A 23257-nucleotide genomic window follows, 5' to 3' on the forward strand; every position below is an offset into this window, starting at 1 on the left:
CGTGAAACGGGTGTGTAGACTACCGAGGGGGCCAGCATGGCGCTGGAGCGGTTCACGCCACTCCAGCCTCCCTTCCCGGCGCCAAATAGGCGCTGCGCCAACCCACGCATGCGTGGGGGACTTCTTCAGCGCGCCGGCCCTGACGCAACATGGCGTGGGGGTTTAGGGGCCGGCCGCGCAACAAAGTAAGCCCGGGGGGGGAAGAGGTCGGCCCGCCGATTGGTGGGTCCCGATCGCGGGCCAGACCCCATTGGAGGCCCCCCCCGGGGAAGGAGACCCCCCCCCTCCTCCACCCCACAGGCCGCCACCCGACCCTTCGCGCAGAGTTCCCGCCAGCAGTGACCAGGGGTGAACGCCGCCGGTGGGACTCTGCTTTTCCTGTGCGGCCGCTCGGCCCAACTGGACAGCGACCGGCGCCGTGCCAAACACGCCGGCGCAAATGCCGCCGATTCTCCGCACCTCTGAGAATCGCGCGACGGCGGCATGGTGTGGTTGCGGCGATTCTCCGGCCCGGCGCGGGGCTGGGAGAATCGCGCCCATAAACTCTTTCTGCAATTGTGCTACCGGACAAGCTAGATTTTTCAACACTTTGTGTGTTCATTTCAGATTTCCAGCATTTCCAGAATATTTTTATTCCCAAGTCTTTTCCTTCAGCTTGATCCCTGCTTTTGTCTGAAAGGACCCTTGTGAAGTACCTTAGAATATTTTACTATGGTGGTGTACTGCATAAACATGTGAGGAAATCAAAGGTAGTTTTATGGGATTTGCATTGGTAAACATAAGAAATAAGAAAGAATTGTAAGTGTGTTTAATTTAATGTTTTTGTGCCTGGAAGGGTAAAGCCTACAGTTGGATTCATGCTATATATGTGTGAGGGTTGGTTAAAATCCAAATGTGTTTCTATTGTGCTTGGGGAGGGCTGCGGCATGAAGAATAAATAGGCCAGCAGAGATATGTAGGGCGGGATTCTCCGCCGGCAGGATTCTCTGTTGTGTCGGTGCCTTCCCGACGGCGTGGAGCTGCCCCACAATGGGAAACCCCATTAATCGGTCAGCGCAACGGAGAATCCCGCTGGCGGATCGAGGCTGAAAAATGGCAGGGCGGAGAATCCAGCCCGTGGTGTTGCTTCACAACTGGGGCGCTAAGGTAGGGAAACTTTTAAGTATTAGATTAACTAATTTGAGGGTAGTTGGAGACAGGACCTTGGGGAGTGAACATCTCTCAGCTCTACCAGAAGAAGAAATGGAAAGAGGCAGGCTTCTTAATGTACAAGTTACAGTCCAAAGAGTCAGGGAATTGGGACAGGAAGAGCATTAAGACAACTGGAGTTAAGTGGAAGGTATTTTCCAGAAGAATTCATAGAATCCCTACAGTACAGAAGAAGGCCATTCGGTCCATCAAGTCTGCACCGACCCTCTGAAGGAGCACCCCACCAGGCCCACATCTATTCTCATAACTGCACCTAACCTTTTGGACACTAAGGGGCAATTCAGCATGGCTAATCCACCTAACTTCCACACCTTTGGATTGTGGAACGAAACTGGAGCACCCGGTTAAAAAGCCACGCAGACACGGGGTTAACATACAAACTCCACACAGTCATCCAAGGTCGGAATTGAACACAGGTCCTGGCACTGTGAGGCAGCAGTGTTAACCACTGTGCCCCGTGCCATCTAGTTAAAGGGTGTTAAAGAGACAATTACAGTAACCAGATTTAAAGTGGGACAACAGCCTTCAAAGATAAATCAAATGCCTGATGCCATTTTAACACAGTCTAGGAATCGAGAGTTAAAGCAATTATGAGCAATTTATAAGCAGTCAAGGCAAAGAAATCCTAAAGGGGTTGGTATAAAATCTTGGACTGGATTCACTGTTAAAGTGGAGTGGAAGCTTGGGTTAAAAGAGTTATTTGTAATACCTGGACTGAATTTTGGAATGCAAACCACCAAGGGAATGCATTATTAGGTGAGAAGATTTTAAAGCACGTTTTTAGGAGTAGAGTTTGAAAAATCATAAGGCAATCACCTGGGGGCATTCTGAGGAGATATCCACAGACACTAACATGGGTTGAGAGCAGAGTGCATGTATTTGACCACGGTCATCTTGTGCTCTTAAAGGGGACTTAAGACTTTGTAGATTAAGATGTACTTTGAAATCCGTGATAGCCTTAAAATGTGTGTGTAATTGTTTAGCTAAGGGGGGAGTAAAGGAATATTTTATAATAATTGTACAATAACTTTTCATGTTTAACAGATTTTATTTCTTGTTGATAAACCTATTTGGGGGTCTTGTGACTCTGTTCCTCCATGTTTTTCAAACAAAGTAAACATTACGATCTTTTGAGCCAGGGTTCCATTCTGTGATCTTCCTGTCCAGTTATAACATCAACTGGGATTGTAACAAAGGCAAGTTATTACTTTCTCCACATGTCAAAATAGGAATCGCTTAGGTTGTTAGATTGTGACAATACAGCATTCCTTCCTTCCCCCATTTAAAGAGCACTGGAAAACTCTGATTATCTTTGACCTGAAAGTAGTACAGTAGGAAAATTTGTATTGTCTTTAAAAAGTCTGTGGAATCTCTAAGAATGTTTAGAAAGGACTTTAATAGTGTGCATCAATTGTAAAGGGATCACTTGTAATTTTCTTGGATAATAAATACTGATCCATGTGTCCTGGTGACCCATGACCTGAAATGAGTACCAACAGGAAGGAAGTTCTGAAAGAAGCCCTGTGGCTGGCAGGCATAAATGAGAGCTACAAAAAGGGGAGCTGGAGGCTGCAGGTGATCAGCGCACAGGTACCATCACAAAAAGAAAGCTGACAGGGACAACAAGACTTTTTGTGGGGAGAGAAACAAAACATTCTCAGGAAGAGGTCAGTTTAGCAGAAAGGGAGACGGAAGCTCTTGGAGGCACTGTGCGAGCTGGCAAAAAAGGTCTAAAATCTGGAAAGCTGTGTGAATAGCTTGGAGACTCTAAAGAGCTGAGTGTTTTCTTGGAAGTAGCCAAACTATGAAGCAGATGTTATTGGTTGGTCATTAGAAAAGGAACTCTGGAAAGCTACATCAACAGGACTCTGTGACCCAAGGGAGAGATGATTTGTAGAAATGCGCCTTACTGATGTTAATCGTATCCACAAAGCATCTCAGAGCATTTAGATGACCCAAGCCAAAGTCTCAAACTCCATCTTACTGGAGTTTAAAATGTGGTGTGTCATTCCTCCTTCTACAGTATTTTGTATGGATGGCCATGATATCCTCCATTATTATCCAAACTTTGTTGGCTCCTCCGTAGAACTTCTTTTGTGTTGTTCTGATCCTACCTTTCTGAATACAGAAGGACATTGAAACATAGGAATAAGGATAGCCATTCATCCATTGAGACTGTTCTGACATTCAATTAGGTCATGGTTCATCTGTACCTCCATGCTTCTTGCCTCTTTTCTCCATATCCTCTGATACCTATGCCGAACAAAAGTGACCACTGCTCAACAGACTCTTGGTGAAGCATAGTTAGCTGACAGTTGAGAAGTACTAATTAACGTTGGATAATCCTCTCCATTGTGACAGAACAGAACCTAATTCTCTAAGTTTTTAAAAACTGTATCCTCGTTACTGTTTCGTAATTTTAAACTGAATCTTTTGGCTAAACAGTGACCATTAAGATGGCCAATCCTCTGTGAGTTATTGTGTCTGAGTCACCAGAACAAAATAACCCACTTTGTAGTTTTTAAAATAAGAACATAAGAACTAGGAGCAGGAGTAGGCCATCTGGCCCCTCGAGCCTGCTCCACCATTCAATGAGATTATGGATGATCTTTTGTGGACTCAGCTCCACTTTCCGGCCCGAACACCATAACCCTTAATCCCATTATTCTTCAAAAAACTATCTATCTTTACCTTAAAAACAGTTAATGAAGGAGCCTCAACTGCTTCACTGGGCAAGGAATTCCATAGATTCACAACCCTTTTGGTGAAGAAGTTCCTCCTAAACTCAGTCCTAAATCTACTTCCCCTTATTTTGAGACTATGCCCCCTAAGTTCTGCTTTCACCTGCCAGTGGAAACAACCTGCCCGCATCTATCCTATCTATTCCCTTAATAATTTTATATGTTTCTATAAGATCCCCCCTCATCGTTCTAAATTCCAACGAGTACAGACCCAGTCTACTCAATCTCTCCTTGTAATCCAACCCCTTCAACTCTGGGATTAACCTAGTGAATCTCCTCTGCACACCCTCCAGTGCCAGTACGTCCTTTCTCAAGTAAGGAGACCAAAACTGAACACAATACTCCAGGTGTGGCCTCAGTAACACCTTATACATAACCTCCCTAGTCTTAAACTCCATCCCTCTAGGAATGAAGGACAACATTCCATTTGCCTTCTTAATCACCTGTTGCACCTGTAAACCAAATGTAACACCTTGTTATTTCTGAGGAGCTACTAAACGTCCACATGCAGACTGCACAGCCCAACTTCAAAGGTGGCCAAATGAAGGCCATTTGTATTTGATAAGCCAGGCAGAGTCAGAGGGTTGTCCCAGCCAGAAGACAGGAAGGAAAATAAATATACGTCAACCTGGCTATTCAATAAAATTATTATTTTTATTTTAATAATGGACAAGCCTTTACCCTGACTAGCCATGGCTCATACCCGGTGAATTTCTACCTCCAAACAAATAACAGAGACTCATTATCTCCAAAAAGATGTTGCTAATACACCTCCCTCCCCGGAATTGCACAATGCTGCTTTACATTTCTAAAGAAGGATCCTGGAAACCAGGGTCACTCTGTCTCCAAGGTCAAGCGGGTCCCTGACTCCTCTATTAAATGCCTTAAGAATCTAGACCTGGGACTACACATCCTTTTTCCAACACCTCGAAGAAGAAGTGAGAGATATGCCACGTCATCTCCCACAAGCTGCGAGAACCTGTAATATTGCTATGTGGAACTGAACTCAGTCAGTCACTGTTTGACCTCAAAAGAGAAGCAGGATTCCAGGCCAGTATCCTGCCTCTGTCTGCCATTTACCATCCCTCACAGATAGCAGTAGAAAGAGCCTCATGCCCAGGTTTAATATTACTTGGCTCTCACCTACATTGTGAACTACAGGAATATTGGACCTTCTGTGTCTGTGCCTTCAAGATTATCCCATTGCTATGTGCCTTCTCCCATCATGGAAGTTCTGGCTTCTGAAAAGACAGATCACCTTGCAACAGTCAGCCTACCATCCTCTGAAGAAATACATCGCTGGGTCTTTGATTCTGGACTCAGGACTCACATAAAACCATAACTCTTATTTTTATAATGGTCTTGCCCTGTACCCCTTCCTTTGCCTTAACCCTCTTTTATTGAATGAGTGCAAAAAGGGGGGGGGGGATGTTGCAAAAACCCCTCCTAATTTTTTGTGTGTGTAAAATAAATCAACCCTCTTATTGGACCTTAACTTGGGTTTGCTGTGGGGTTATTCATAGAGGATTGGAACCGAAGAGTTGGAGGAAATACACCAAGACTTATAAAGCAGGAAATCAAAATCAAGCACACCTTTCTGCCTACGAATGGTTAGTGAGAGGAGAAATCAGTTCTGTTTAAATTAAACCCCTTCTGTCCATGAAAATAATAACTACCCAAACACCAGACCCTCAACAAATAGCACTTGTTTCAACCTATAAGGGTTGAGGCGTTCTCAGCCTGGAACACAGCCAATTTCCAGACACTGGATAAACACCCTTTTGTTGAAGATAGTGTGGAGAGGTAAGGTCACATGATCTAAACTTTGGCTTGTTTTTAAAAAAATGTTTTTTATTGAGTTTTGATATTTTATATCCAGCAAATTACAAGTTATTAGAAAAAAACACGCAAAAATTAACATGTATATTTACAGGTAAGCATCTTCATAATAACAACTGTGGCCGCCCCCTTTAACCGGCATACATATTTTACATTCCCCAATATGGCCGAGGCACATGTTTATAGGCATTTATTTACAATTTGGTTTTGGGCCTTAGCTTGCCATTAAACCCCCATAACGAACCCGTAACACCCCCCCCCCCCCCCCGATTCCCTTCCATTTTCCCCTGATTCTTGGCCACCTGGCTATTCCTCCTCTTGTTCGTTGGCCACAAACAGGTCCCGGAGCAATTACATGAATGGCTCCCACGTTCTGTGGAAGCCGTCGTCTGACCCTCGGATGGCGAATTTGATTTTCTCTATTTGGAGAGATTCCGATAGGTCGGACAGCCAATCTGCAGCTCTGGGCGGTGCTGCTGACCGCCAGCCAAACAGGATTCTACGGCGAGCGATCAGGGAGGCAAAGGCAAGTGCGTCCGCCCTCCTCCCCAGGAATAGATCTGGCTGGTCTGAAACCCCGAAGACCGCCACTATCGGGCATGGCTCCACCCTCACCACTTTGGACATAGCCTCGAAGAAGGCTGTCCAGTACTCCACAAGGGGCAGCACGGTAGCATGGTGGTTAGCATAAATGCTTCACAGCTCCCAGGTCCCAGGTTCGATTCCCGGCTGGGTCACTGTCTGTGCGGAGTCTGCACAACCTCCCCGTGTGTGCGTTGGTGTGTCTCTGGGTGCTCCGGTTTCCTCCCACAGTCCAAAGATGTGCAGGTTAGGTGGATTGGCCATGCTAAATTGCCCGTAGTGTCCTAAAAAAAAGTAAGGTTAAGGGGGGGGTTTTTGCGTTACAGGTATAGGGTGGCTACGTGGGTTTGAGTAGGGTGATCATTGCTCGGCACAACATTGAGGGCCGACGGGCCTGTTCTGTGCTGTACTGTTCTATGTTCTAAGTCTGGGGCAAGACCAGAACATGTGGGCGTGGTTGGCCGGGCCACTTTGGCACCGTTCACATCTGTCCTCCACCTCCGGGAAGAACCTACTCATACGGTTTCTTGTTAAGTGGGCTCTATGTACCACTTTTAGTTGCATCAGGCTGAGCCTTGCGCACGTGGAGGTGGAGTAGACCCTATGCAGTGCTTCGCTCCAGAGTCCCCACCCTATCTCAATCCCCAGGTCATCCTCCCATTTCTTTCTTGTTGCATCCAGTACGGTGTCGTCCCTTTCTACCAGTCGGTCATACATGTCGCTACAGTTCCCTTTATCTAGTCTACTTGCGTCCAGTAGGTCTTCCAGTAGTGTCTGTCGTGGCGGTTGTGGGTACGTCCTTGTCTCTTTTCGTAAGAAGTTTTTGAGCTGCAGGTACCGTAGCTCGTTCCCCCTGGCTAGCCAAAATTTCTCTGTCAGTTCGTCCAGTGTTGCGATCCTGTCGTCCGTGTATAGGTCCCTGACTGTCAGTGTCCCCCCGTCCTGCCTCCATCTTTTGAAGGTGGCGTCAGTCAGTGCTGGTGTGAACCTATGGTTGTTGCAGATGGGAGCTTTGTCCGACATTTTGGTCAGGCCAAATTGCTGCCGCAGATGGTTCCAGGATTGGAGGATGGCTGTCACCACTGGGCTGCTGGAGTGTTTTTTGGGTGGGGATGGGAGTGCTGCCATGGCAAGGGCCCGGAGGGAGGTCCCCATGCAGGAGGCCTCCTGCGCACGCACCCACTCGGCTTCTGGCTCCTGGATCCATCCCCTTACTCGCTCGGCTATTGCCGCCTAGAGGTAGAATTGTAGGTTCGGGAGGGCTAGCCCCCCCCTGTATTTGTAGGACCTTCTTTGGGATCCTAGCATTTTTACCCCCCCCCCCCCCCCCCCCCCCCCATACGAACGCCATGATAAGTTTGTCCAGCGCTTTGAAAAAGGCCTTGGGGATGTAGATCGGAATGGATCTAAACAGGAAGAGGAACCTGGGCAGTACGTTCATTTTGATCGTCTGAACTCTCCCCGCGAGGGAGAGTGGGAGTGTGTTCCATCTTTGCAGGTCCTTTTTTACTTCCTCCGTCAGGCTGGTGAGGTTCCATTTGTGGATCCCTTTCCAGTCATGGGCTATTTGGATCCCCAGGTAGCGGAATTTGAGTCGGGCTTGTTTGAACGGCAGCCCCTTTAGTGCTCCCCCCCCCCCCCCCCCCCCCCCCCCCCCTCCCCCTCCCGCGGGTGTACTGGGAAGATCTCGCTTTTGCTCATGTTGAGTTTGTAGCCCGAGAAGGCTCCAAACTCTTTCAGGAGCACAATGATTCCGTCCATGCTGCTTTGTGGGTCCGAGATGTAGAGGAGCAGGTCATCTGCATAGAGTGAGACTCTGTGCTCTCTGCCTCCCCTTCGGATCCCCCTCCAATTTTTTGCTGCCCTGAGCGCGATTGCTAGCGGTTCGATTGCTAGTGCAAACAGCAGCGGGGACAGTGGGCATCCTTGTCTGGTGCCCCTGTGCAGCTGGAAGTATTAACTCTGGCTTGTTGAGCAGGTTAACATTGCCTTCCTGGGCTGCAAACCAGTCTGCTGTTTATTCACAGAAGGAGCTCGGGCCAGCCTGGACAACTGGCCCCATCTACCCTGACCCTGCTGAAAGTTCTGCAGCATCGTCTGAAAAAACGGATTCACCTCCACATGCCTATTTCATCTTGTGATGTCAGCGACGCCGGAAAAGCGAATCTTGCACCACCGGTTTTCAGCCTGCAAACCCCCCTGAAGGAATTCCTCACGGGACTTGCATTCTACTGTCTGGGTCATATGTGAACCAATACTTATTTACTCTGTGGCCTCTGTATTGCAAAACCTTTGTCCTATCCCTGCCTTTACTGTTGTGTACGTAGGGGGATGTTGCAATAAACTAACCTTTTGTGTTTGTCCTACCTTGAGTTTGCTATGGGGTATGAGTAGGAAATCAATCACGCAAAAAAACTGAGGAGTTAGGAAATCCGCCACTACCTATTAAAAAGGAAACAAATTAAAGCACCTTTCTGTTTACAGACACCTTTCTATTTGTGTGAGACGAAACATTGCCATGTCTGTAGCACTATTGACACTATTCACAGACAAAGCTGTTGCTTGTCAACAGTGACTCCACTTCAAAAATGCTTCATCACTTTGGGATGCCTGAGGTTCTAAATGCACGTTTTTTATTTCTTGTTAGCAACTTGGTTGGAGCAAATCGAGCAAAGTTATTTATGATCTGGTAGAGCTTTGTTTTGTCGTAAAAGGGCAAAATACTTTGTAATCCTCCAGTGCTATTCTGTTGTAAAGAAATTACAAATTTGACTTCCAAATCTAGGTCAGAGTTCTAGTACAGTACAAATTATTTGTTGAGGCACTGAATTGCAGGGATGGGAGGTAACCACACCTAATCTGTTCTATTTCGCAAGGCGGTATTTGATGTGAATTTTATCCTCATAGTTTACTGGCTTACACGGGTGATGCTTGAGGCCTCCATAAAAAACTTTACACAGTCCAATTTTAGAAAATGTTTTCTTTGGTTTCAGGAAATAATTTCCATTTTGAATGTTATGCCAAACAGACCAAATGAACATCTGGGCATTTTGGGCAGTGGTGTACTGCTTTAGCATCGCCTTCAGAGTACCTGCCGTCAGCTGTCACAAAGAGGACGTTTCCCATTCGGGTAGGACAGCTTGCATAACTGGTTTGGCTGCTCTTGGGAGTGGTAACTATATTATAGATTTGCTGTCTAAAAGCAAATTACTTGTGGATGCTGGAATCTGAAACCAAAAGAGAAAATGCTGGAAAATCTCAGCAGGTCTGGTAGCATCAGTAAGGAGAGAAAAGGGCGAACGTTCCGAGTCCCTTTGTTTTCATTCCATTTCATTTTAACTGTCTTTTACCTTTTATTTCTTTCTTATCTTTCTTTATATATATTTTCCCCCACTCTCTCCCCTATCTTATCCCCTCTTTCCTTGCCTTTTCTCCCCTTTACTTCTTCCTCTTCCCCCCCCCCCCCGCTTTTTCTCATTTTATCTCTCTCTCACCCATGTGCCCCCCTCTCCTCACATCTACATCTGTCACAGTTTACCCTCTGATCTTAGTTTCTCGTCTGTTCGGCCTTTCACACCTTTTATTCTCTCTGGGGACTGCCATGAGCACTCTTTTGTCTTGGTTTCTGTGGCTATGACTCATCTTTCATTCCCTCAGGGCAGCACGGTGGCCTAGTGGTTAGCAATACCGCCTCACGGCGCTGAGGTCCCAGGTTCGATCCCGGCTCTGGGTCACTGTTCGTGTGGAGTTTGCACATTCTCCCCGTGTCTGCGTGGGTTTCGCCCCCACAGCCCAAAAATGTGCAGAGTAGGTGGATTGGCCACGCTAAATTGCCCCTTAATAGAAAAAATAATTGGGTAATCTTTCATTCCCTCATCCTACAGTATAAATATCTCCCACTTCCTATGCCTTTTAGCTTTGACAAAGGGTCATCTGGACTCTCTCCTTACAGATGCTGCCAGATCTGCTGAGATTTTCCAGCATTCTCCCGATAGATTTGCTGTCAATGGCAGGTCTACTGTGATTTAAAGGAAGTGATTCCGCATCCAGCAGTGCAAATATTCCCCAAGTTGATTTTTTTTTTCTATCTTCCATGATAATGGTGTTGTTAGCATTGTTTGGTTTATACCAATGGTCTGGACAGACCTGTTTCCAAACCCCTCCCATCCCCTGCCTCCCAGCAGCCAGTGTCGGTTGGCCCGTGCCTAAAAAATACAACCAGGAGTTTTGTCCAGGTCCACATAGTTTTGACCTGTGAATTTGCACCTTTGGGGCCAGAATGGCACTGATTGCTCTGGTTTCTTGCAACCAACGCAGGGATGAGAAGTTTGTCACTTTGGCTTGGACCAAATTTGCACTGAAGCTTCCGAGTTGGAATTTCAATATACTTCAACCAACTGTCTACTTAATTGCATTTTAATATTTGTTCGTTATGGCTATCAAAAATCATTGAGTAACAGGTGAAATCAGATATACAATAGAACAGTCTGAATAAAGCATTCGATCAGTAAAGACAAGGTGCATGTTAAAACAGTCCGTGGAAACAGCGCCTGTCGACTTCCGGTTGCGGTGATGCGGAGCTACGCCGCACGTTCGGTAGCTCCTGCTATTTTTGATCTTCTACAAGATATTCTACAAGTCCGGTAGTGGTGGCGTCCCTCAAATTTGGAGGCAGTGGAGGCGGCATAGGGGGGAAGTGAAGGCCTCAGTGTGGGCCCCGATACGGGGCAATCACCAGTTTGCACCAGGAAGAATAGATGGTGGGTTTTTGAGTTGGCACAGGGCAGGCATCAGGCGGATGGGGGACCTTTTCCTCGATGGGAAGTTTGCCACTTTTGAGGAGTTGGAGGGGAAGTGGGGCCTCCCCCCTGGGAATGCTTTCAGGTATATGCAGATTAGGCTGTTTGTCAAGCGGCAGGTGGCGGAGTTTCCGCTACTGCCGCCTAGGGGGATGCAGGACAGGGTGCTCTCGGGGACATGGGTCGGTGAGGGTAGGATCTCGGCAATTTATCAGGTGATGCAGGAGGAGGAGGAGACCTCGGTGGAGGAGCTGAAAGCGAAGTGGGAGGAGGAGCTAGGGGAAGAGATCGACGATGGGAGGTGGGCGGATGCCCTGGGGAGGGTGAACTCGTCCTCTTCTTGCGCATGGCTCAGCTTAATTCAGCTGAAGGTGCTGCACAGGGCGCACATGACTGGGGTCAGGATGAGCCGGTTCTTTGGGGGAGAGGACTGGTGTGGGAGGTGTTCGGGAGGCCGGGCGAACCACGCCCACATGTTCTGGGCATGTCCGGCGTTGGAGGGGTTTTGGAAGGGGGTGGCGGGGACTTTGTCCAAGGTGGTCGGGTCCAGGGTGGAGCCAGGCTGGGGGCTCGCGATCTTTGGGGTAGCATTGGAGCCAGGAGTGCAGGAGGCCAGAGAGGCCGGTACCCTGGCCTTTGCGTCTCTAGTAGCCCGGCGTAGGATTCTATTACAGTGGAGGGACGCGAAGCCCCCGAGCCTGGATGCCTGGATTAACGACATGGCCGGGTTCATCAGGCTGGAGAAGGTTAAGTTTGCCCTGAGGGGGTTGGTACAAGGGTTCTTCGGGCGGTGGCAGCCCTTTCTCGATTTTCTGGCGGAGGGTTAGAGGGTGGTCAATCTCAGCAGCAACCGGAGGAGGGGGAGGGGCGGCGGGCTCGGGGTTTGTTAAGGGGGTTTGTTTTTGCGATGGTGTGTTTGCTATTCTCTTCTTTTTTTGTATTGTTATTAAGTTATTAATTTAGCGCTTTGTACTGGGGGGGGGGCGGGGTCCTTCTTTCTGTTTAGTTCTACACCTTGTTTACTTTACTGTTGGGAGAAAATTTGTTGTTGAAAAATTTGAATAAAAATTATTTAAAAAAAAAGATACAGCGTCTTTTCCACAGCTCCAGGGTCCCAGGTTCGATTCCCGGCTGGGTTACTGTCTGTGTGGAGTCTGCACGTCCTCCCCCTGTGTGCGTGGGTTTCCTCCGGGTGCTCCGGTTTCCTCCCACAGTCCAAAGATGTGAGGGTTAGGTGGATTGGCCGTGCTAAATTGCCCGTAGTGTCCTAATTAAAGTAAGGTTAAGGGGGGGGTTGTTGGGTTACGGGTATAGGGTGGATACGTGGGTTTGAGTAGGGTGATCATGGCTCGGCACAACATTGAGGGCCGTAGGGCCTGTTCTGTGCTGTACTGTTCTATGTTCTATGTCTGTCAGTTACAGACAAGCACATGTTTAATTTCCTTGGTGCCTCACTAACCAGTGACTACTGAGCGACTCAGTAGGCATGGCCTGATTCCATCTCTGGCTTGCTGCCGAGCCAAGTTCCATGTCTGGTCTGCTATGGGCCTACAATGCAAGCTAGGTTTGCTTTCCATGCCCACTTTGGTTCTGAGCCACCCTGAACAGGCTGAGACCTGATTCCAGTCCTAACCTAGTGCTGAGCTATACAGAGCAGGCTAAGCACATACTTAGTTTGGACTGACAAAGGAGAGAACAAGGAACTTTCTAGATGGTGAAAAGCCAGAAATAGTATGTGGTGGGAGGGATGGGTGACGCCGGGTGTGGATACATCATTAGAATGTATGAGCAGGTGCAGAATTTAATCAAAATGGCTCATACAATGTTATTCTTTACATCTAGAGGACTAGAATACAGGCACATAGAAGACATGCACCAGCTATATAAAACTTTGATTAGACCATGCCTGGGTTCCTGCAAGAAGTTTTTGGCACTAGTTCTGAGGAAGAATATATTGGCTTTGGGGGAACTGCAAGTGCAGTTTTATCACAATGTTATCCAAACTTCAAGGGTTGATTTAGGAGAGATCACACAAGCTGGGGTTGTGTTTCCTGGAGTTTAGAAGATTAATTTAAAGGAGTGATTAGATCAAAGTTTTCAAGATATTAAGTGGAGTAGATAGGCCAGACAGAGAGAGAGTATTCCCACTCGGGGAGTCTAGGACTACCAAGGGCAAATGTTAGATCTGGGCCGTTCAGGAGTAAAATCAAGAATATCTTTGTACAAAGATTGCTTAATGTTTGAACTTCTCCCTGTCAAATAACAACACACACTCAATCAAATGGTCATCTTAAATTACATTTTTATTTTGGTTGACCAATGATGTTAAAGAATATGGGGGTAGATGCTCCGCCACCAGCTGTTGGTCGCGTGCTTCCCGATGTGGTGGAGAATCGAGCGGCGGGCTACCGTTCCAATGCTCCAGTCCCCAGCCGGTGGTGGCAGCGAGCTACATGCCCCACGCTGGTGGGAGGATGTGAATGGGTCATTTGAACACATTTGCATCCGATTAATGAGCTATAAGCCCGATTCTCCACGCCCCCATAATGCACCGGCCGCCTCGGCCACAATTCACCTGAACGTGGATTGGTGGAAGTATTTTCAAGGGTGGCCCTGACCCTCTGAACCCCGTAATGGGTCAAGATGGTAGGTGCCCCCAAAGCACATGAGAGGGCCCCCTCCCCACGGTGCAAGTCCTGCCCACCCTTCCCCATAGCCTCCCCCATCAGACCCCCCCAACAGAGACCCACCCATCAGATCCCCCCATTAGGCCCACAACAGACCCACCCCCATCTCAGAGACCCTCCATATCCGAGACCCCCTCCCCTATATCAGAGACACCATTATCAGAGATTCCCACTGACAGAAACCCCCATCAGTCACTCCTGCCCAGAAACTAAAGAGCAGTGCAGGCAGAAATGGTGCAAAATCACTGCTTTCTCACAATACAGATCCTTACACCTACCGCCCAAGACGTAAGTGTTGAAAGCAGCAGTTGTTACACGTGTCCTAGGCTTCATAGAAAGCCAAACACATCACAAGGCTTTAAACTTCAGATCCTTTGATCTACTAGACATCTATTCACGTTCAAAGAGAAATAGCTTTTAGTAGGCTGTAATTGACAGGGTAATAGCTTCCAGACCGCCAGGGGTCTGGATTCTTTACTTTCATATTCCTTCACATCGAATGCATCTTAATTACACTGCTTTGAAGTTAACCACAATGTTTATAAACATTGAGCTATGATTGACAGCTGCTGCTGAAAAAGAGGAAGTTAAAGCACATCTTCTGATGGGGCGGGGTTCTCTGATGGGGCGGGGTTCTCTGATGGGGGGGTGTCTCTGATGGGGGGTGTCTCTGATGGGGGGGTGGATAAATATTTTATAGATAGAAGAATAGAGGGCTATGGGGAAATGGCATAGAAAAGGACTGGCGGCCGCCATAGATCAACCATGATAGTATTTGAATGACGTGGTCGGCTTGAAGGGCTTGGTGGCCTACTCCTGCTTCTATTTTTTGTGTTCCTGTGTATTCCTTATGTCCCTAAGAAGCCATTTTCCATTTTATGAGTTTAATTTTGCCCAGTTTGGACTTCCACATCTTTGTACCTCTAGTAAAATTTGCTAGATAGCAAAGAGCAGTGGGAATTTTAGATTTCATTTTGTTTTGTTTCTTCCTAAATCAAGAGGAGTCAAGACCAATTATAACACCTTTTGCTGGGTTATTCATTTTGGGGATCAATCCGAGGACCTTCCTTGTCACGTGGCCCAGCTACTTAGGTGCTCAAACAACTGATGTACTTAACCATGATTATTGGCTGCTTTAAGTACATTATCTACTGGACATATTAATTACGCATGCAGACAACCTTTAGGTTTAGATTCCAAAGGGCACATGCGTGACAAAGACCAGAGTTTTGGATTGGATAAGAGCTGATTTTGAGGAGCTGAGATTCATACTTGAAAAAATAAAATGGGCAAAATTATTGGTCAGCAATAGAAAACATTTCAAAATGTGTTTGACAGAGTCCAGGCAAGTGTATGAGACTAAAAAAAAGAAGAAAGTAAGAAAGTAAACACTAATGGCTCAGTAAAGACATGGAGTAAAAATTGAGGGAAAGAGGCATGCACTGAGTACATGGAAAGTAGAGAAGAGCGTGACAAGGGAGAATACAAAGATATTAGGAGAAAAATCATAGAAAAATCGTTCCCAGAAATGATTTCACCCAAGGTGCCCAACAAAGCCTTGTGTCATACACCTATAACTGCAATCATGGTAGATGGTAGGGACATTGTAGTGAAGGGATTTTATGACTGGACTTGCAATTAAAGACCTTGACTAACAATCAAGGGAATTGAAGTTCAAATACTACCACTACAGTTTAAGAATTTGAGTTCAGTTTTTATGATCATCTTGTTGTAAAAAGCTGATAATCGGGTGGAATGTTCCCTTTTTCCATCCAAGTGCTGACTCGGGTGAGAAAGGCGGCGTTTAGCTCGTTGGATTTTCTCACCATATTGTGCAACACTTGGATGGAAAAGAATTGGGAGGCATGGCCCCAGCCGTCATGCTGCTGAGGGAGGGCTGGAAAAAGCCGGCAATGTCAGGAATGCCGTGAAGGGCGCCCTGTTCTCTAATTTAAACAAAAGTGCTAGGACCCCTCGTGCACAAAGAAGACCCACCCCCCCCCCCTCCCCCCCACCACCAGGCATACGGGCAACACCCCCCTCATGGCTGCACCCCCCCATGGACATGGGAACCCCCAGGGACATCCCCAGAGGGGATTCCCAGAGTGCCATGTTCTGTGAGCCATGCCAGGGCAGTGCCAGGGGCCAATTCCAGGGTACTGTTCCTATGGTGGGTTTCCTGTGCCTGGTTCCCGTTTTTACCTGTTGTAAACCTCGCTGGCATCATGCCATATTGACGAGGGAAACTATCCCAATGTGGGGGACGATATAGGGGAGTAGCTCAGTAGTGATGTTATAATTTATTTAAATGAGGTCCCAACCTTTTTGGACAGGAAGCACGTTACGTCAATGGAGGGGGCCGGGGACAATTGCGCCATCAAATCTCGCCAGTGATCTTCACGGGATTTTGGGCCCACGACATCCATATCTTTAATATTCTTGGGCGAATACCACCTGTAAGCGTGACCTATATCTTGACTCCACCTCAACACTATCCTGGTTAATCTTAACCACTCTTGTGAAGAGGCATAGCAAGCCACTCTGTTGTGTGGAACTGCTTCAACAAGGTGACTCTATCACCTACCTTTACAAGGTTACTTGAAATAAGCTAGCTTTGTCAATGATGCCCACATCCCAAAAATGAACACACAACAAAAGTTGTGTTATGATTGTCTGTGTTTTTCCATTTTGTGCCACAAGTGATGGAGTGGCTTAAAATTATCTGTGTTTCAGCAGTGGTTGAGCAAGTGCTGTGGCAGAAAGCAGGGAGAGTCTAGTTTCATACTTTGACAGCGATGGTGGCACTCACTATCCAGTTAATAATGGGTTGGTATATTGTTGTCAATTTTGATGAGTGGAATACTATCCTACCCGCGTCACTAATAACTGTTGCCAATTCTCCAACGGAGATGCCAATAATGTTGCCCTTCATAATATCGAGTAATATTGCTTTTCAGAGTTGCCAGGTATCAGATGATACCACCACAAGGTCCAACTGGATATTGATCAAAGACCCAACAACCAGTCAGTTAGTTCAAGTTCAATAATAGTTTATTTATACACAAGATTCACTCAGACATGCAATATAAAAACACTACAAGCTAAACTACACCTAACACTACAACAATCTGCACTTAACTTTCAGGCATCCAGCTTTGGCAGAGGAACAAGACCTTTGTTCGGATCTGGAGTGGCTGGGTCTGGAGAGGTAACTTTGGTTCTGCTGGGCTCATCCGTCTGGTAGCGATTGTTGATCTTGAACTTGCTTCTGGCCGTGGTGCTGCAGTTGGCTTCAGGTATAGGCCGAGCCGAAGAGTGCCAGTGTACCAGGGCCAAAAGAGATCGAACACATGGCAGTGTATCTCTTTCTCCTTTGGGGTTTCGCGCTCTTTTGGGTAGTCCTTCGCTTTGGACCCAATAATTCGGCAGGCTTCGATTACTGCCTTAGATTTGAGCCAATAACGGGGTGGGTGCCTTGATGGCTGGGCGTGTTCTGAGCGGTCATTGACCTTGGCTGTTTGGGCTTCCTGGGTGAAGGGAGTGGCGCCAATGTGTCTGGAGTTGTATCTGATACCTGAGTACCAATCCTTTGTCCTGGGGAAATGGGTCATTAGAATGCAAATCGGCTAGGGTCTGGTTCTCTGTCAGCAAATATACATTCAGGCTCTGGATTTGCCTGAATCCTGTATTGGCCTATTTTCCTTGAGTCTTTGCAAGTGTCCATGTTTACTTTGTAAGTGGCCATCCCAGATGGCTACAATATATTTAAAAACAAAAAAAACATTCAAGGTTTACTACTCGAGTGTTGTTTGAACTCTGTGCTTTAGGCCAGCATCCAGCTTGACCGCAATTCATCGTGCAGTGGGAATTATTCACTAATAAGGCTGAAGCGTGCAAATGCCAATAGGACACAAACCTAGTAAATACGTAAAAAGGGGAGCCAAATTAGAAGGAAATTGAGCTCTTTTGTTCAAGGTAGGAAACTCTGAACTGTGGGCTGAGTGCAAGTAAAAACAAAAAAGAAATGGTTTTTACAGGTATTATTAAGGAGATGAAAAATTTTCAAACCTTTAAAAATGACAGAGGGGTGAAGTCAATGTCAACATTTAGATGGGAAGTTAATGCCTGTCGCTCACACCAAATCTCCTGTTTAAGATGTTTAATATAACAGGGGTGCAGCTCATGTTCAGAGTGAACAAATAAATTATTTGCTTTTTCCCCCTCCCTTAAAGGGCTGGTGATAAACTTTGTGCCGCGATGACAACCATCCACAGAGACTTTGGATTGAATTATTAACAGTTGGGTTCAATTCGGACTTTGAATATATCTTTCCATGGAACATTGTGGGTTGGCACTGTGGCGAAGTGGAGTAGGTACTGGGGGTGATGATCGAGTGGACCATGCTATTGCAGTGCAAACAGGGAGGAAGAATTTATTCCCAAAGAGTGTTGTTAATGTTTGAATTCACTACCCCAGAGAGAAGTAGAAGCAGACTTGTTGAAAATGTTCGAAGCTGAGTTAGATAGATTGTTGGTCTACAAGGGAATCAAAGATTATGGGGACAGGCTGGAAAGTAGAGGTAGAGCTGCAATTGGATCAGCCACAATCTTATTGAATCACAGAGCAGGCTAAAAGAGCTAGAATTCCTATCTCGCAGAGCAGGCTAAAACAGCTAGAATTTCTATCCCTGTTTTCTTATGTTCTTTGTTCTTAGTCCCCTCACAATGTTCAATAGAGGAGGGGAGATGTGATGGCTGGTGACATTGTGTTGCAAGTGAGAGAAAGTATAACTAAGTGGTGCAATTTTAATGAGTCTATGTGCACAAATCGTTGAAGGTTGCCACTCAAGTTAAGAAGACTTTCCTTTTAAGAAAAAACATACTGGATCATTGGCATTAAAACCAGAGACTTCTATCTCACCCACCACTGTCTGCTGTTTTTATAAAATGGACTCTGGGACATAAATATATGCCCCATCTTAGAAAGGCATTACCACATTTATTTTTAATAAATGTTTTTATTCTCCATTTTCACACTTTCCTTCAAAATTTACACCCCACCCACAGACAGTAAACGGTAACAAATACAAAATCAATCTCCTTAACAATAACAACGATCCCATCCTCCCACCACTCCAAACAACGGCCCACTTGTCAATATATGCATCCAATAAAACAAACCCTCCCACGGTGGAAACAAAAAACAAAGGAGAAAAAGAAAAAAGGAGTCTGGGACCGCCCATAGAGTCCACCCCCCCCCCCCCCCCCCCCCCCCCCGCCCCACACACACACACACTCAATGCCGTCCAACCTCTGAAAGAGTACCATACATGATACCCGAGAGTTGTAAATCACACCCCCCCCCCCCCCCCCCCCCCACCCTCTCCAACTCGTCCCGTCCACTGCCTCTTGTAAAACTCCTCCCCCCAACCTCGGTTCCTTCTCCCCAACTTTCCACTCCGGCTAGACCACTTGGACCCTGTTCTGCCAGGCTCCGATGGCCACAGCCACTCTCCCCACCTCACTCCCATTCACTGGCCGGCTTAAACCGGCCAGCATGGAGGCCCCCGCCTGGGTCCCTTTCCCCCTTGCCCGGCCCTCGGAAAGCCCAGAAATCCCCTTTTAGCACACAAACCCCGCATATCCACCTACACCCCAAAGAGCCCTCACTTCGAGTGAAAGTCCCATCACTTCCTTTGTCCAAATATATGCAACATTGGCTCCTTTAGCCCATACACCCGCACGCAGTGAAACAAAAAAAGAAGAAAATACAGTTATGAGGTTACATCGGCACATGGCCATTTCTCCACTTCTCAGTTCTGCCATATTCCTTCTGCCTTCGCAAACTCCTCCGCTGCTTTCGCCGTTCCAAAATAAATGTCCTTGAGCTTGTAAGTCACCCTCAGCTTCGCTGGATGTACAATGCTGCACTGCACCTTGCTAATGTACAGTGCCCTCTTCACCCGGTTGAAAGCAGCCCGCCTCCTCACCAGCTCCACCATAAAGTTCTGGTATACATGTATACCAACTCCAGCCCATTGCACCATCCGCTTCTGTTTGGCCCAGGACAGGACTTCTCCTTCACATTGTACCTACGGAAGCACAGAGTCACAGCCCTTGACGGCTCACTCGCCTTTGGTACAGGCCTCCACGACCAATGAGCCCGATCCAGTTCATATTGGGAGGGATCCTCCCCCTCCCCCAATAGTTTTGCCAGCATCACAGCAAAATACTCAAGTCGGCCTCGGCCCTTCAACTCCTTCGGGCAGCCCCACAATCCTCAAATTCTGTCGCCTCGATCAGTTTTCCAGGTCTTCCAGGGGACCGGGGATCCAGGGGATCTCTCCATGGGGCTTGTAGAGTACGGGTTCCCATAGTAGCAAGTGGAGGCCCACCCAGCTGGGACTTGTTAGTGAGACCTTTAAATGCTGCTCCCAGACCAGAGTTCCAGTAGTCCCAGGCTGGGACACTAGTGTTGTATGGCGTGGTACCGGCTTTATCATTTGAGGTAAAATAATCCCGTTTAGCTGCCTTATTATTACACCGGATTATTACACTGGCCTGGCAAGAAATATGTCACCATTTCTTCATTGTCATTGGATCAAAAATCAGAAATTCTTCCTGAGAGCGCTGTGGGTGTACCTGCATCATGTGAGCTGCAGTAGTTTAAGAAGGTGGCTCACCACCACGTTTTGCAAAGCCAATTAGGGATGAGCAACAAATGCTGTCCTTCACAATTGTGCTCACATTCCGTGAAAGGAATAAAAGAAAACTGACTTCTAACTTTTTTTGCTGTAAGCAATTGAGAACAAGTTGAGAGTCTTTCTATTTTGTATTATTCCTTTAAGTTAAAGGGAAAAGGACTTGCTTTTCACAACTTCAGAATGTCCCAGATCACTTTACAAACAAAAAGTGACTTTTCGAAATGTATGGGGTAACTTAGACCCTAAAATAATCTTATGGGTTTTGGTTGGGTGCTAGTTGGGTATGAAGTTTAAAAACAAATCTGAAACAGGAGCCCCGACCCACCTCAGATACGCACTTCTGCTTTTAACAGAGGTGAGATGGGGAGACAGGCAACTGATCCTCTCACAGGAGGCAGATCGATCATTGAAACCTTTTAAGGAGGCTGTGTACCTTGATTTAAAAATCTTTCCATTTTTAATCCACGCTGGGAAGGTTGCCTATACATCAGAACCTCAGGAAAGCTGTCAGGCAAAAAGAGGTAAGAAGGGTTAGATCTATAAAGTAAGTACCTTTTGGAGCACTGCATGAGGGCTTGGAGGAATAGAAGTGTCTTCTCCAGATAACCTCAAAACCACCTCCCCCACACCAATTTTTGTGCTCGCTTTCATTTCTTATCTCACCCCACAAATGCGCACGCCAATCACCATCTTACTATACTCCCTGGACCCCAGACAATCCTCTGGCTCATTCTCCACGTTCCCTTCCTCATCTCACGGACGCCCTCTCAAAGTTAAAAACGAAATGGTGTTCAGGACATATGTGCTTCCAGGTTACATGTCCATACCAGTTGGGTTTTTACGACAAGCGACAGTATTTTGATGGTCAGAGTTTATTAATTGAATTGAAATTCAACCAGCTAAATGGTGGGATTTGAATCTGCGTCCCCAGGACCACGTTACCACTGCGACACCACCCTCCCCATGGAGATGAGAGATATATATTGCACTCCTAACTCTGTAGGTTGTTTTTTGTTTGTAATCCACCTCTAAAATCCAGCTGCACTTTGTAATGTGATAGTTAAGATGTTTGAAAAATTGTTATGAAAATATTCTGTGCAATCTTGTTTTGAAGATTTTATGTCCCCTTCCCGTTGCCTTGCAGTGTATAAAACTAATGATTTGCTGCATACATTTATCATCCGATGGAATTTACAATTTTTTGCAGATGATTGGAAAAGGCCCAATATCACAGCTGCGCTTACATGGGACCGGTCCACAGTCATCGTGGGGAAACAAAGCAGCACAAGACAAGCATCTGGGACGAATGAAAGTCATTTGGCATTTGGATTTGTTGCCTGTGCTGTTTCAGTCGTGTTTTTTGGGAGCAATTTTGTTCCTGTGAAGAAATTTGATACCGGCGATGGTAATTGTACAACACTGTTTTTGTTTCATTCCACTTTGCACCAGTTATGATTAACATTTAATCAATCAGTGCGAAAAGAAAATGTGAAAATCCAAAACAAGTATTGAAGCATCCACACAACTCTGAATTTTGATCTAGTCTGCAATAAATGCACAAAGCTGTGGCCATGCTGTAACTGAGCTGAAACACGTTTTAAGTAACTAATTAATTTTCCATTGCATATGGTTAATCATAAAATGTAGTCACTATCTTATCTGTCTCCGACTTCTTGCTGTACCTCTGTGTCTCTTCTGCCTCTGTTCTCTCTCTTATCTGTTGCTTCACTTTCCTTAACTCTTCTTGTCTTGTTTTGTTTCTTGAATTTTTTTGGATGAGAAGAGATTCATGATAACAGGTCAAGTATCCTTTATCTTTAAACCTAAAAACCGGACACATACCTCGTCAATCTTTAGAGTAGGAAGTCTCTGAACCAAGCTGACACGACCCGATCCGACACGAACCTCGCTGACCGCACCTGACCTATATCGCAGGCAGTTTAATTAATTATCTGCACCGTTTACCTTGTGCACCCTCTCCTACAAGCAGAATTGCAGATGCCGCCACTTGTGGGAACGTATTGCTGGTACCCTGTATGTATTATTCAGTGATGCATCTCACTTTTCTGGCCATTTTATTTACTTTAGAGAATAGCTAGCCCAGGCTTCGGCCATTGTAATGTAAGTAAGCCTCCGACTATATGTGGTACCAAAAACCAAAATGATCTGAAATCTGAAACAATCGACCCCGAGGGTTTTGGATAAAGCAGTCTTGGCCTGTATATCATTGGACAGGGAAAAGCATGACTGGTGAAGGAGCCAACAACAGCTGATATTGGGATGAGTGTTTAAATAGAAAATGTGGACCATCTCAGTTTTTATTCTTTTATGGAATGTGGGTGTCGCAGACAAATATATTTATTGTCCATCACTAATTGTCCTTCAGATGAACTACCTTCTTGGACTGCTATTGTCATGAGTTGTAGCTATGCCCACAGTACTGTTAGAGAGGAAGTTCCAGGATTTTGACTCAAGAACAGTAAAATAATGGCAATATATGTCCAGATTGGAATGGTGGATGTTTTGCAGAGGAATTTGCAGGTTGCCATGTGCCTGCTGCCCATGTTGTTATAGATGGTAGAAATTATGGGTTTGGAGGGTGTTGGCTAAGAGACCCTTGTTGAATGTCTGCAGTGCATCTTGTAGATGGAACACATGACAGCCCAGGCGCACTGATAATGGACAGAGTCAGTTTCC

General features: G+C 46.3%; 1 protein-coding gene across 1 annotated transcript in view; it reads left to right on the top strand.

Moving 5' to 3' along the window:
* LOC119963324 (transmembrane protein 144-like) overlaps positions 1–23257 on the top strand; it is a 115939-nt gene that overhangs the window by 2458 nt on the left and 90224 nt on the right. The window contains exons 2-3 of the mRNA XM_038792303.1: positions 9365–9501; positions 21768–21965. Of these exons, the coding sequence (XP_038648231.1) occupies positions 9384–9501; positions 21768–21965 (316 nt within the window). The 5' untranslated portion in view covers positions 9365–9383. The remainder of the gene's footprint in view (positions 1–9364; positions 9502–21767; positions 21966–23257) is intronic.

Source organism: Scyliorhinus canicula, chromosome 3, assembly GCF_902713615.1.
Source record: "Scyliorhinus canicula chromosome 3, sScyCan1.1, whole genome shotgun sequence".
Taxonomy (NCBI): Eukaryota; Metazoa; Chordata; class Chondrichthyes; order Carcharhiniformes; family Scyliorhinidae; genus Scyliorhinus; species Scyliorhinus canicula.